The sequence below is a fragment of the Scomber japonicus genome, chromosome 24 (assembly GCF_027409825.1).
Source record: "Scomber japonicus isolate fScoJap1 chromosome 24, fScoJap1.pri, whole genome shotgun sequence".
Lineage (NCBI taxonomy): Eukaryota > Metazoa > Chordata > Actinopteri > Scombriformes > Scombridae > Scomber > Scomber japonicus.
The window spans coordinates 18,632,182-18,648,397 of NC_070601.1; the positions used below are offsets into that span (position 1 = coordinate 18,632,182).

The 16,216-nt window shown below is 38.3% G+C and overlaps 1 protein-coding gene across 2 annotated transcripts in view; it reads left to right on the forward strand.

The window, feature by feature from the left end:
• Positions 1-8,211: 8,211 nt before the first annotated feature.
• arhgap1 (Rho GTPase activating protein 1) overlaps positions 8,212-16,216 on the forward strand; it is a 41,559-nt gene continuing 33,554 nt past the window's right edge. For both annotated transcript variants that reach the window (XM_053314439.1, XM_053314440.1), the window contains exons 1-2: positions 8,212-8,257; positions 14,393-14,629. In XM_053314439.1, the coding sequence (XP_053170414.1) occupies positions 14,506-14,629 (124 nt within the window). In that variant the 5' untranslated portion in view covers positions 8,212-8,257; positions 14,393-14,505. The remainder of the gene's footprint in view (positions 8,258-14,392; positions 14,630-16,216) is intronic.

The window sequence follows — 16,216 nt, forward strand, 5'->3', positions numbered from 1 at the left end:
TCCCAGCCATAAACCATCCCCAAGTAAGTCACTTCTCTCTGGTCTCCTCAGCCAAGAACCAGCCAAACGGCTTTCTCTTACCGCCGAACTGCTGTCCACTTGCATACACACCATTCACTCAGGATACCAAACTTCTCACATCGCCCTGACCCTCAAAGCAATGTTCATATTAGCATTTTTTCAGTTTCCTTGGATGCTCAGAATTCACTGTGTCACCATCGCACTTCGACCCGTGCCGCCTTGCTTGTATCTTCGACTTATCACTATTAACGCCTCATTAACATATCACCGCTATATCTGCTCAGACTCAACGATCTAAGATCCGCACGAGCACGTCTCAAATAATTGGAGGTTTTTGGGGGTTCGTCACTGCCCGGGCGCAGCGGCGGATCCTTCGTCCGACCTCCCCACACCGTATCAAGAATCACCGTACCAAGAATCACTCCGCATCAAGAATACACAATTCATTCAAATTCTGTCAATAAATCTGTTAAAACGTATCTCGTTGGTGATGTGTTCCTTGCTCGTGAATTACCTTTTAAATTAATCCATTGCAGGCATTATTGGTAGCACAGAGGGAGATCCTATTCCTTGATTCTCTGCGTCCTGATGGGTTTGGAGATGAGGCCTACAAAAAAGTCTTTAGGTTCTGATTATACATAATTAATGGCTTTGTTCTATGGCCAAACTTGTTGTCAGGCTACGTGTTCCAGAAGTGGTCTTGTTCTGATACCACAGATTCCAAAATAGCCTTGTTCTATAGCTAAATGTCACACAAGTGGTCGCGTTCTGATACCACAGATTCCAAAGTAGCCGTGTTCCTTGGCTACCAGTTCATAATTAGCCTTGTTATCAGGATAAAGGAATATTCATTAAATCAGATATGTAATGTTGGTACTCTTTTTTCCTTTAATTGCCAGGCAAATTGCCAGTCGCATTGATGTGCGACCATGGACAGAGAGGACAGGAGTGGACCTTTAAGTAAGTCTGTATCCCTGAGCCATGTTTGCTTCATGGCATTACAACTGAATGCGCACAGTACACAGTTGTATTAAAAGTATTTTACATTTCGATTTCAACAGAATTTCCCAAGGCAAACCACCGGGAATTCCTGTGGTATTTTCATGCTGATGGTAAGCCATGTTGTCTTCCTCAAAGAGGAAATTCAGTGTGCATTGTAAGTGTCAACGTTACAGGGTTTTTTTTGTATTACATAGTATGCCCTCTGCCTGAGCACTTCAGCCCCAATGTCATCCATGGAGGTACTGCTATTTCTGTCCTATTGTCAAAAATGTATTATAAAACTGTTTATTTGTAGATTGACTTGCCACTAATAAGACAATGGTGGTGTGTAGAACTCATGGAGAGATTTGGGATAGAGGGGTATGCATCGCATCACAGAAAAAATCAAATCTTTACTTTGTGGGGTCACTGTAGTCTAAAGGATGTAATTTTTCACAGGCATGGCCAGAGGTTTGCTTACTGGACCAGCGAGGCCTCCAGTCTGTTGAGGGAAGAACTTGAGCCTGTCTTCAGGCTGCCAAAATCCTCTGGCAAACCACAGCCTGGTACGTATGCTGTGATTCACAGGGAATCCACAGAATATGTCACAGACGCAATAATATCTGAAGTTAAAATACAATTTAACTTTTGTCATTTCAGTTACATCAAAAGCACCAGCGGCCTTCCCTGAGATACGACAGACACAGGTACGTAACTACACAATCTCAATTGTTATTTGGTCGTCAAAAGTTACAAGATTTATTTTGATTTGATTGATTTGATTTCATTTTGAGTTATTCCTAATTGTTTGTGTTACAGGGACTACTGGATGATATAGTGGCTGCAGCTACCTGGCTACATACCAATGCAAGGTTGCTCAGGGGGAAGGTGGCTGAGCCAAGTATCCTATCAGAAGATAACATGGAACAGCAGGAGATTCTAGAAACACTGCACTATCTGATGATACTGCAGAAATGGATCCCCTGCTGTTCGTTTTTTGATTACTTCCAGGATATGGAACTCTTCCAAAACATGGCAGACAAGGAGGATCTTAGGATCTGCTGAATGTTTTTGGGTCACTGGGATGACAGTAATCAAATCTGAGCTGGACATCTACGCCAAATAACAGTCCACTGAACATCCTCCTCAAGTACCTGCCTCCCCATCTACGTCAATTGTGTTTAAATGACACCCTTCCAGTCTCCACTCTCGGTAAGAGCCTGATGTCAGTAGTCTGTACTTTGCCTGTAGGATCAACACAATACTTAATTTATTTCCATCTTCTTGTTGCCTTACTTCAGATTAACAGTCCACTGAACAGGACTGACTGAGAGAGAGTGATCAAATCTGAGCTGGACATCCTCGCCAATTGTGTTTAAATGACACCGTTCCAGTCTCCACTCTCAGTAAGAACCTGATGTCAGTAGTTTGTGCTTTGACTATAGGATCAATGAATGCCTAACTTATCTTATTTCCATCTTCTTGTTGCCTTACTTCAGATTAACAGTCTAAAAGACTGTGTAGGAGAGAGTGATCAAAACTGAGCTGGACATCTACGCCAATTGTGTTTAAATGACATTGTTCCAGTCTCCACTCTCGGTAAGAAGCTGGTGTAGTTTGTACTTTAACTGTAGGATCAATGAATGCCTAACTTATCTTATTTTCATCTTCTTGTTGTCTTAATTCAGATTAACAGTCTAAAGGACATGGCTGTCTAGGAGAGAGTGATCAAATCTGAGCTGGACATCTACGCCAAATACAATAAAGTCATCCTCATCATCCTCCTCAAGTACCTGCCTCCCCATCTACGTCAATTGTGTTTAAATGACACCCTTCCAGTCTCCACTCTCAGTTAGAACCTGATGTCAGTAGTTTGTACTTTGTCTGTAGGATCAATGCCTAATTTATCTTATTTATCAATGCCTAACTTATCTTATTTTATTAACTTAACTTATTTTATTATCTTGTTGTCTTACTTCAGATTAACAGTCTAAAAGACTGCCTAGGAGAGAGTGATCAAGTCTGAGTTGGACATCTATGGCAAACACAATAAAGTCAATTGTGTTTAAATGACACCGTTCCAGTCTCCACTCTCGGTAAGAACCTGATGTCAGTAGTTTGTGCTTTGACTATAGGATCAATGAATGCCTAACTTATCTTATTTCCATCTTCTTGTTGCCTTACTTCAGATTAACAGTCTAAAAGACTGTGTAGGAGAGAGTGATCAAAACTGAGCTGGACATCTACGCCAATTGTGTTTAAATGACATTGTTCCAGTCTCCACTCTCGGTAAGAAGCTGGTGTAGTTTGTACTTTAACTGTAGGATCAATGAATGCCTAACTTATCTTATTTTCATCTTCTTGTTGTCTTAATTCAGATTAACAGTCTAAAGGACATGACTGTCTAGGAGAGAGTGATCAAATCTGAGCTGGACATCTACGCCAAATACAATAAAGTCATCCTCATCATCCTCCTCAAGTACCTGCCTCCCCATCTACTTCAATTGTGTTTAAATGACACCCTTCCAGTCTCCACTCTCAGTTAGAACCTGATGTCAGTAGTTTGTACTTTGTCTGTAGGATCAATGCCTAATTTATATTATTTATCAATGCCTATCTTATTTTATTATCTTGTTGTCTTACTTCAGATTAACAGTCTAAAAGACTGCCTAGGAGAGAGTGATCAAGTCTGAGCTGGACATCTATGGCAAACACAATAAAGTCAATTGTGTTTAAATGACACCGTTCCAGTCTCCACTCTCGGTAAGAACCTGATGTCAGTAGTTTGTACTTTGTCTGTAGGATCACCACAATACTTATCTTATTTCCATCTTCTTGTTGTCTTACTTCAGATTAACAGTCTAAAAGACTGTCTAGGAGAGAGTGATCAAATCTGAACTGGACATCTATGACAAACACAATAAAGTCAATTGTGTTTAAATGACACTGAACCAGTCTCCACTCTCTGTAAGAACCTGATGTCAGTAGTTTGTACTTTGTCTGTAGGATCACCACAATACTTCTCTTATTTTCAATTTCTTGTTGTCTTACTTCAGATTAACAGTCTAAAGGACTGTCTAGGAGAGACTGATAAAACTGAGTTGCACATCTACGCCGATTGTGTTTAAATGACACTGTTCCAGTCTCCACTCTGGGTAAGAGCCTGATGTCAGGAGTTTGTACTTTGTCTGTAGGATCGACACAATACTTAACTTATTTCCATCTCCTGGCCCCTTACTTCAGACAAACAGTCTAAAGGACTGTGTAGGAGAGAGTGATCAAATCTGAGCTGGACATCTACGCCAATGGTGTTTAAATGACACTGTACCAGTCTCCACTCTCGGTAAGAAGCTAATTAGGTAGTTTGTACTTTAACTGTGGGATCAATGCCTAACTTATCTTATTTCCATCTTCTTGTTGTCTTACTTCAGAGTAACAGTCTAGAGGACTGTCTAGGAGAGAGTGATCAAATCTGAGCTGGGCATCTACGCCAAATACAGTAAAGTCATCCTCGTCATCCTCCTCAAGTACCTGCCTCCCCATCTACGTCAATTGTGTTTAAATGACACCCTTCCAGTCTCCACTCTCGGTAAGAACCTGATGTCAGTAGTTTGTGCTTTGACTGTAGGATCAATGAATGCCTAACTTATCTTATTTTCAATTTCTTGTTGCCTTACTTCAGATTAACAGTCTAAAGGACTGTGTAGGAGAGAGTGATCAAATCTGAGCTGGACGTCTATGTCAGTCGTGTTTAAATGACACTGTTCCAGTCTCCACTCTCAGTAAGAACCTGATGTCAGTAGTTTGTACTGTCTCTGTGGGATCAATGTCTAATTTATCTTATTTCCATCTTCTTGTTGTCTTACTTCAGATTAACAGTCTAAAGGACTGTGTAGGAGAGAGTGATCAAGTCTGAGCTGGACATCTACGTCAATTGTGTTTAAATGACACTGTTCCAGTCTCCACTCTCAGTAAGAACCTGATTTGGTAGTTTCTACTTTGTCTGTGTGATCAATGCCTAACTTTAATTTCTTGTTGTCTTACTTCAGAGTAACAATTTAGAGGACTGTCTAGGAGAGAGTGATCAAATCTGAGCTGGACATCTACGCCAAATACAGTAAAGTCATCCTCCTCAAGTACCTGCCTCCCCATCTACGTCAATTGTGTTTAAATGACATCGTTCCAGTCTCCACTCTCGGTAAGAACCTGATTTGGTAGTTTGTACTTTGACTGTGGGATCAATGCCTAACTTATCTTATTTTCATCTTCTTGTTGTCTTACTTCAGACTAACAGTCTAAAGGACATGACTGTGTAGGAGAGAGTGATCAAATCTGAGCTGGACATCTACGTCAATTGTGTTTAAATGACAGTGTTCCAGTCTCCACTCTCAGTAAGAACCTGATTTGGTAGTTTGTACTTTGTCTGTGGGATCAATGCTTAACCTCAATTTCTTGTTGTCTTAATTCAGATTAACAGTCTGACAGACTGTCTTGGAGAGAGTGATCAAATCTGAGCTGGACATCTACACCAATTGTGTTTAAGTAACACGCTTCCAGTCTCCATTGTTGGTAAGAAGCTCATGTCAGTAGTTTGTGTCCATCTTTCAAACATCTTGTCTGTGTAATGTTAATACATTACTTTTCTTCTTCCTTTCCTCCATCTTTACTGCTAACATGGATGTATAGCCTGCTGAACATGACTGAATCCTTGACAGAAGAAATCTGGACTCTACTCATCTTCCTCAAGTCCTTTTTGATTCTTTCAGAAGCTAAGTGCTCTGTTTGTTGTATTCATCTCTTTTGATGTTGGGGGTCTCATCGTCCAGTCTTTGCAGCTTTGTTTGTTAGTTTTCATAATTTTGGTTAACATTGGTATTGGTTTTTAATGCATAAAAACATTTAGCGAGTCCTTTTCATATGAGCACAGGGTTAAGCCAAATGTTTCCTTTGTTGTAGCCATAACACCATTGTTTTACCTGTCTTTTTAATATTAATCTGAAACTCATCTTCTATTTTCCCTCTTGTTTAACAGCCTGAATAAACAGGACAGAATTACTGACTGAAGAAACCTATACTCGACGCATCTCCCTCCAGTTCTGTTGCCCCTAAAGCTAAGTGTTCTTTTTCTGTGGTTGATATTTTCATGTTTAATCACAAATGTTTTATTGTATGGTCAAAAAACTACTACTACTTCTAACAAATAACAACTACCCAAGTGAGAATGATACAAGAATTAGCATTTGAACACGTCCCAACACAAGACACTGAGGTAAAGTTAACTTGTATGAGGTAGAACTGGTGCTTAATTTGTTTTATTAACTGTAATATCTACTGAGTGTGTGGACACATGTTTAAAAGACAGTGCCATATAGCTTCAAGTTTACTATAATATCTGTTGTACTAATATCGTTATTTTTGTGCAATTTCAGGAAAAGATGAAGATGATCGGGAGACTGCACAGTTGACAATCATCCTTCTGCCTTAAGCACCTACATACCTGTATGCTCCAGATTCAGATTGCTTCAGTCTTTCTCTCTCTCTTTCTGTATCAACCCCAACCGGTCAAGGCAGATGCCCGCCCACCTAGAGCCTGGTTCTGCCTGAGGTTTCTTCCCGTTACTGGGGAGTTTTTTTCTTGCCACTGTCGCCAAGTACTTGCTCATGGGGGAATGTTGGGTCTCTTTAAACTAAAGAGTACAGTCATAACTTCTTATGTGATTACATAAAATTGTCTTTACTTGAATATATGCAAAATCTTTCATATAGCTATGTACATACATGTGTCTTTTGTTTCCTCCATTGTTTATATTAAATTTTTAAAGCATGTGGTTAAAATTCAAGATTTAAATTCTTTGACAATCCTGTTTAAGCTCTGTCTTTTGTTTTGTCCATCTCTGACATCAATTTGATGGAAACACATTTTTGTATTTTTAGATTAAAATGTTTGGTTCATGTTCAAAATGGAATTCTTTGGTCCTTCAAAGTTATAAACTGAAAGTTACCAAACTTTCAGTACTGGCTTGAGCATTCATTCATTTGAAATGGTCTTGTAATAGTGTGTCAAACAGAGGCATGCATACCACAGTTTAAATATCTGTCTGCATCAAAACAACAGCTGAGGAAGTCCATCAGGTGAGTGGAGGAGCTGTGACAGAACTAGAAAGGGTGGTACCTGTGTCTATAACAAAGTATAAAAGAGTGCACATCACACATCAGATAAATCTTGGCCTCTTTTTCGTTAACAAAACGGTTCCAAAATCAAAGCTCTATGAATGTAAAATTAATGTAATGTAATGTTAAAAACTTCTGTTAGTTTATACCATTCTCAATTGAAAAAATATAAAATATTAGATAGATATAGATACATAAGATAGTGTGTATATATCTATATATATTTATATATAGATATATATTGTATATATGCTATCTTATCTATCTATCTATTTTATAGCTATATATAGATATATATTGTATATACATACTATCTTATCTATCTATTTTATATATGTATAGAATAAAATAATAATACAATATAAACATATCAATAAAAATATAGATAGATAAGATAGTGGATAGATAGATATAATTATTATTACTATTACTTTGTATTATTTTATTTCCATGTCTGATTTCCAGATAGTTCCATGATATGTATACTTACTCTTAACCTCTGACAACTTTTTATAACCAAACTATTTATATTTATTCATATTTATGTAATTATACTATTGATTTATTTTATTTATATTTATACATGTCTGATTTCCAGATATTTCCATGATATGTATACTTACTCTTAACCTCTGACAACTATTTATAACCAAACTATTTATATTTATTCATATTTATATATTTATACGATTGATATATTTTATTTATATTTATATGTTTATACAACTGATTTATTTCGCGTATCGCGTTTTGAGTCTGGGGGCGTTTTTTCCAAGCGGAGTTGCCGTACATAACTGTCCAAGATGGCGGACGATCGCGGACGCTACTGCGCATGTCAGACTCAAATCGGGTAGCGACAGTAGGGACGTAGGGACTCAGACAGAGACATTACTCAGATCGGGTAGTGACAGAGGCTTTTATTTTGACAGCTACGATACATTACCAGAAATGCATGCCTTTATTTTGAAAATCCGGAAGCCGGAAGAAGTGTTGACGCAGATCTTTTGCTGTCAATAGTTCTGAGCTGATCCTGTCTCCAGCGAATTTAGACATCTCAACGATCATCGGCCACAAAGCAAAAACGGTAAATAAATATGTCTGTATGCTTTAACTCAAGGGATTTAGCAGTCACGTCACGTGCTCATGTGCAATTTATCGTACAATATCATGGGGCTACATTGTTGTGGTAATATGGATTTTTCTATACTTCGATTGTATGGTTTAGTTAACGTCAGTCATTCTTTTTACAAAAGAATACAGAAAAGGAGCCGCCCGTGTAAAACGTCTGTGTATGCTAACATTAATTGAAGCATAATAGCTTGCTAATGTGTCTTAGCTTTGCAACACTTGCCAGCTAACGTTAGCTAAGTTAGCCCATTTAGCTCATCTAAATATGCAGTTAATATACTGGAAATGTTTTCTATAGATTATTTTGTGGGTAAAAGTAAAGAAAGTCGGTTACGAGGCTACTCACTTGTTGCTTTTGTCAGTGTAGATATCAACGGCTGCGTTACTGTTAGCTCCTGTAAGTTAGATGGATCCGCCAAATTCCATCTAAAAACTAGCCCGTTTAATGTGTGCTTGCGTGTTTTGTCAAGCATATTTGATCACATTTCCTGATTACGCTTGGATATGCTGCATACATTTAAACCATGTGATTTTACAGTAGACTTCCTATTTTGAGACCGATATATATTTCCATTATGTGCAGTGAAGCATCTGATAACAAGGGTTAGGGTTAACCCTAACCCTAACCCTTTAATCGGAGTGTAGTTCGTTTGACCCCTTGTTTCAGTTCGTTTACGTCGGTCAGTCTGCAGCAGTCGCACTCAAGTCCGCACCAAAATTAATCGGTCCGAGGCCACCCAAATTTGGTGGTCTCGATCCGCACCATCTACTGATCTCTGGTGTGGTTCCGGTGGTGAGAAAGCAACCGGAAACAAATAGGTTACGAGTTGTAATGAATTATGGGTATGGGGGATACTGAATTGTGGATAAAAGTCTTTCTGAAGTGACGTGCAGTGCGTATTTGGTGACTCCAGTGCATCACCAGATTATTTTCCAGTCACAGCCATGCCTTCAAACATGAGCAGAGGAGGGAAGTAACGAAGTATTTGTACTTTGTTACTGTACATAGGTAGATTTTTCAGGTATCTGTACTTTACTTGAGTATTTTTTTTCCTGACAACTATTTGCTGTAACCAGAGGTGGAAAGAGTAATGAAATATTCTACTCAAGTAAAAGTACCACTACTTTAATGAAATTTTACTTAAAGCGATGGTACAGTGTAATTTTGACCTAGTGTCATATCCACCATTACTCTTTACTCTTCCATGCATTGGAAAGTTTGTAAGTACACCAGAAGTTTATTAAAATAACACTTACCTGATGGCTTTTACTCACTGAAATACCGTGCGGTCGTGCGCGATCCCGCACAGAGAACATCTATTGCTGGAAGAGACTAGTTGTAGTAGTGAAGAAGGAGCAAGAAGCGAGAGTACAGCAGAAGACATCAACGACATGGCAGAGTTTGAGGTTACTATTGAACGTGAAGATATTACAATTAATCGGAGACCCTTATGTAAACGAGTGGTATGAGAAAAAAGTTGTAGATGTTGTTGATGGATGAACATAGCCATTTTATACAAGTTAATTCATTTAATGAAAAGTTTTATTTAAAATAAACACAGAATTTAGCCACATTTGCAGTGCTATTCCACTTCCCTTAAAACATATAATACAAAATACTTATTTATTCAAATGTGTCTATCAAACTTCTTGACCTTAACTGTATCTCTATTTGCTCTTATGAATATGATATTTAACCACAGTGCTGTGCTTCCACCTGAATAATGGTGAAGATGATTGATATTAAGTAGAAGACTGAGAGCTAACCACCTGGTGCTCTGGTTTTGCGTGGTTTTCGCGTAGTATTTTGAGTCTGACTAAAATATCTCAACCACTATTTGATTCATCAACAGACAATACTAAGCAGTAGGGCTGGACGATTATGGCAAAAATCATAATTTGTGGACCCCAGGAAGAATAGTCTTCATCTCTATGAAGACTAATGGGGATCCAAAGGATACAATAAACAATAATCACGATTATTTTGATCGATATTGAAATTGTGATTATAAAACATGATTATTCATAGATGTGTAAACATAAGCATTTATTGAACCACCAGAACTCAACTTGAAATATATTTGAACACCACAACCAGAAATAAATTAAAATCAACAAAAATATATATAATGATAAATGGAAATAATAATAGCAATATGTAAAAACATTAAATAAAAGTAAATAGCCAAAACCTACCAAAACAAAAATCCCCTGGCTGCCGAGCTTATTATACAAATTGTTCGTCTTGCCATGGTGTGCACTGCGTCAAGCAGTTCACATGCTCTCACGTCACCTGTCATTTCTCACGCTGAGAAGTGATCCCACCGCACAGAAATTCATATATTATGTAATCCATACATCCCAACTCTGCATATTGATAGCGGCTCTCTGACGCCCGCAAATGAGACACAATCTCCCGGAGTCTGGAGCGAACGAGCAAGAGCGAGGCTAGAGAGTGACTGTGGGCACTTGTGTGTGTTTGTGTGACTATCAATACAGCACGTGTGAGAGCACAGCATCATGATAGCTGTGTGATCTCACGCCAAACTTTTCATGAAACTTGAGAGCAGTGAAGATGTCCCAGTCCTACCTTTCTTCTTGTCAACCAAAGGCCTCTCTGTCATTTTAAATCTCCCACATCTGTGCAGAAACACACCGTCCCTCCAGCAGGTCTAACATAAGGGGCGGGACACAGAACTTGCTGGGAAAGACGGGGGCGATGGATTTATGTCGCATGTGCGCCGTGCCGGGCGGAACAATAATGTTTTATGTCGATTATTACATTTTTATAATCGTGGGAGGCCAAAATCAATATCTTCCAGCCCTACTAAGCAGCAGACTTAAGTTGTCATTACAGCTGCAATGATTAATCAAACTAATATGTTGATCTTTGATGATTTTGAGTAATTATTTGGAACAAATGTTCAAATATTCTGAATGAAGACCATTAATTGCAGTGTATTCCTTGCTATGGGGTGTGTAAGTGTGTAAGAGAGAGAGAGGCAAAGCAGAGTAAAGTAAGTGAGGGTTAAAAGAGGAAGTGAGATTGTAGAAAATGGGGTAGAAAGTCAATATAAGAGAGAAGGAAGAGTGACGCAGACATTAATGTGAAGCAATTACATTATGCTACTGGGTCACTGGCTTCTACATTTTGATTTTCAAGCTACTGAAGGCAGTATGTTAATGTGAGCTACAGTCTGTTTGCAGCATATGAAGCATTTTTAGTTGACCCTATACAAATAGTTTTATATATCAGTGATTATCACATAACAAAGACTAACTTAATTGTCATGTTTATTCTTAATTCTTGCACATTAAAAATGGTATGATCAGTCCCCCATATATTGTTTTCAATGCTCTGTTTATTATTATTTCCAAGATGAAAGCAAACACAACATAGAACATCCCCCAACAATCTCAGCAATAAGGAAAATAAATAAACAACAATGATAATATACACATATACATATACTAGGGTTGTCACTAGGCATGGGCCGGTATGAAATTCTGACGGTATGATAACCTTAGGTAAAAATATCACGGTTTCACAGTATTATGATTACGGCTATAAAATGTGATATTTTGAAATGTCTGTATTTAAAAACAAAAAAAATGTTTTTTTCCCCATTGAATGGTCTTTTATTTTTAGTAAATATGTATTTAAAATAAATGATAATAAAAAAAACTGAATTATTTCTAAATAAAAAAAAAAAGTGCAGTCCTTCAACTGAGGCTAAACCTGCAGCTCAAGTCACGACATAAATAATTGAAAAAAGTAAAAACACTTCTAAGATAAATATAAATAAATAAATGCAGGCAGGAGCTTAAAACTGAATCTCAACAGTTTTTGGAGACTTGCTCACGATCATATTGGATGTATTTCCTCCTCGCGCTGCTACTGTCTGGGACCTTCTTCCTCCAAGACGCGGCCGTCTGTCTTTTTACGGTAGCCTTATAAGTATAAATACAGCCAACTTGGCGCTTTTAGACGGGAGGAAAGTTCGGGGGGCTCGCCTCCTTCAGCCATCATACAGCCTGCAGAGCGACCTGCTTGTAACAGCAACCGGAGGTGCGCTACTTTACGCTGCAGCTGCACACGACCAGGGACCTCCACTCTCTCTCTGACGAGACGTCACATTAAAAAAAACCTGCTCATACCGCAGGAACGGTATGACGGAAATTTTTAGTGGTTTTGAAACCGTGACTTTTTCATACCGTGGTATACCTTGAAACCGGTAACCGGCCCATGCCTAGTTGTCACGATACTAAAATGTCAAACTCGATATCAATACCCAGGAAAATATTCGATACTTAATACCATTTTTGATACTGCGGGATGAAAAATGACAAATACTTAAAGGCATAAAAAATATTTTTATTAACATGAAAAACTAAAAAAAGCTTTTTCAATCTCAACATGGAACATGCTTTCTCAGCAGAACCGCAGATGCTAGTTAAGTAATCAGAAAATGAAAAAAAAAAAAACATAAAAAAACAAGACAATCACGTTTTGTTTTCACTTCACATACATGCAAAATAAATAACCCAAATATAACACAATTTGACAATATTTTAAGGTTGTCTGAGGTATTATTATTTTAACTTATTGCAAATAATCCAAAAATCTAAAATTAACAATAGCAAAAATATGCAAACAACACTTGTCTGAGGTAGTGCAAAAAGAAACTGGTTTTCTGAGGTAATGCAAACTGCAAAGAACAAAAATAGCAACAATGACATGTTTTTTGGTTGTCTGAGGTACACAACACACAAAACAACAATTAGAACAATATTTTAACAGTAACAACAACCAGTTAAAATGAACATCACACAATTGAAATGCTGTATTCTCAGCTACACTTTAAAAACAAAAAAAAGGCTGACACAGAAAAGTGCACATTTATTAAGGCACACAAGAGTTCAGAAAGTGCATTTTACTCTATGAATGACTGTCTTGGAGTCGTATTTTCGTTGCTTGTCAAACAGAAGTGGTAGACTTGGCTGTGCTTGTTTCTTCTGTTTAGTTGCAAGTCGAGTTTTCTCTGCTTCACTCTGCAACTGTAAGAGAAAACAACACGTTTGAGTAACGTTAGCTAGCTAAAGGCTGCTAGCCACGGCTAGTGGCTAATAGAAAAACAACCAACATTAATTGAGCAGAACGACGGCTCGTCCGGCTGAAAATGTTTAACATTGAAAATTTACATTCAGCGACTCCTCAAACCTCAAGGTAATGAATAGAACAATTTAATTTAATTAAAACACAACAGAACAACATTACCAAAACAGAAACACTCAAACACTTCATTGAAGGGCTGAGCTGGACAGGACAGGTTAGGTAGAGGCTGGGAAGGGAAGGGCCTGCTTGGGCTGGACTGGGCTAGGCTTAATGGCACATTGTGCAGCTGTGGTCAGAGCACTTGATTTTCCTTGGCTTTCTGAAAAAGATTTTGAGAGCCTCCTCGTAGGGGAAGTCTTGCATTGATGGGCCTTCCTCTTTGACATGTGGACTGAAATTCGTCATGCAATGGGATGCTCTTTGGCGCGGTTCTCACTTTTCGCGCTTTTTGATTTAGCATCATATCTCTCGTACGTGATGGGGGGGGGGGGGGGGGGGTGGTGTTTGGCGCCTAGATTTTCTTCCCGCCAACAGAATGGTAGGGGAAACATGCAGCAAAGGACCTCCGATCGGGATTCGAACCGGTGGCGGCTGCGTATATGGCATGTGCTCTAACCACTCGACCACCTGCGCGCCCCAGTTGTACTCCTAATTAGAAGTCACTGGTTGTTGTAGCTAATCTCAGTTAAATAATATGGGATTCAGATCGTTTATTGAAAATTGCAATTTGAGTAAATTATGATAAAAGATACTAATAGATAATTACATTATGGCCCTTCAGGAGGGCTGAAACAATTAGTTATTTTATGGATCCATCGATTGACAAAAAATGAATAGCCAATTATTTTGATAATCAGTTAATTGTCAACTTCTTCTGATTTCAGTTTCTCTGTTGTGATGATTTGCTGTTAGTGTCTGTTTATTTAATTATGTATACATTTATTTTTTAACTTGAAGTGTGTCTGTCTCTTCCAGGTTACTATTGTGTGGAGGTCACAGCTTTGTGTGTGTGACAGTGTGTGTATCTGAGACATCACTGTGCAGTGTGTGTGGGTGGGTGCGTGTTGCGCCGTTGTGCAGTGTGTGTGATGTCTTCAGAGCTGCTGGTAGACTTGGGTGAAGACCCTGCAACTGCACAGTTGGGACAGCTGAAGCTGGCTACAATAGAGGACCAGCAGTGGCCTGCTGATGATTCCACTATCAGCAAGTCAGGTGAGAGGAACTCATAACACACATGCACTCACACACAAAGACACACACACCAAATCTGAAAGAAAGGTTGTAACCAAACATTGTTTCAGAGTTCTGTATGAGTTTCAGAGTTCATTGAACAAATGCTTCTAAAGTTGAAAGCAATTGTCTCATGTATACCTGTATGCCTTTGGTACGTCATAGAGTAAAGCAAAGAAAGTGTGAAAAGAGATCAATTTTTGCTTATTCTACAAAGATATTCTAAAATGGCCTGGACAGATTAGTTGGTACCGCCAGAAAAGATTCTAAATAATTGGATTACAGTGATATTTTAAACGAGCTGTTCTTTATTTAGTGTCAGCCTTATTAAATGGAGAAAAGTAGTCTCTCTGCTGCTTGGTATCATTGTGTGCACCACACTAAACATGGACCAGAGAAAGCAAAGGAAAGAGTTGTCTGAGGATATCAGAAAGAAAATTATAGACAAGCACATTAAAGGTAGAGGCTATAAGAACAACTCCAAGCAGCTTGATGTTCATGTAACTACTGTTGCAAATATTATTAAGTTTGAGGTCCATTGGACTGTACCCAACCTTCCTTCCTGGATGTGGCCGCAACAGGAAAATTGTGCCCCAATTAAACAGACCGATTGTGCGAATGGTTAACATAGAACGAATGAAAACTTCCAAAGAAAGGTCAATGTGCATCATCTGTCACTTTTTAAGCAACTGTGGGCTCCATGGAAGAAGACCTAGGAGGACTCCACTGGAAAGAAAAATATTAAAAAAGCCAGACTGGAATTTGCTAAAATGTATATTGACAGGCAGTGTTTCCCCCATGTACATTCAGCAGTGGTGCACCGCCGCCGTTGAATTCTCAGCGCAGCTGCAAAAATGACTGCTTGAAGTAACGTGACGTTAACTATATTGATCATCTCGATTTCATTAGAAGTTGCTATCAGCTAGTTAACCATATAACTTCGCTTTTGGCTTCGGTGTAGGTTAGGCTTCATAACAGCAGCAGCAGGAGATGAGGAGAGCAGCAGGGGAATCTAGCGCACATAGTTTGTATGGAAGCCTAATGATGGTAAAAGTAAAACTGGTTACTACAAAAATAAACCATTATTATTATTTATCTTTTATTTACAGAAAATACCTCTTTTTTGTGTAGCATACATGTGTATGTTATTTTGCTATCAGACATTAACATTTAGTGGTTTTGTTTAAATTATTGTTTATAATTTAATATTACTTCAACAACTCAGGGATGTCCAAGCAGCAACATGTTGTTTGAGCACTTTTTTGCATTGTCAATTTGAAATAATGTTTTTGTTTTTGAATGAAGGGTTGGAAATTTAAGAATATTTTTTTATCAACAGGAAGTCGGCCATCCAGGAAAAACTGCCCAATTTTGATGATTTTTTGGGCATTTCCAGCCCTTATATTTTAACAAGCTCCTCCTACATTTTCAAATTCTGTCAGTGTCATCTTAACCTTTGTGATAATAAGTGATCAAAATCTAAAGTCTGCATCAAATGCCCTTACCAAACCCACGTCAAACTCTGATTATGAAGTTAAGCAGTCATCCAGATTCATTTGTGGTCTTAGT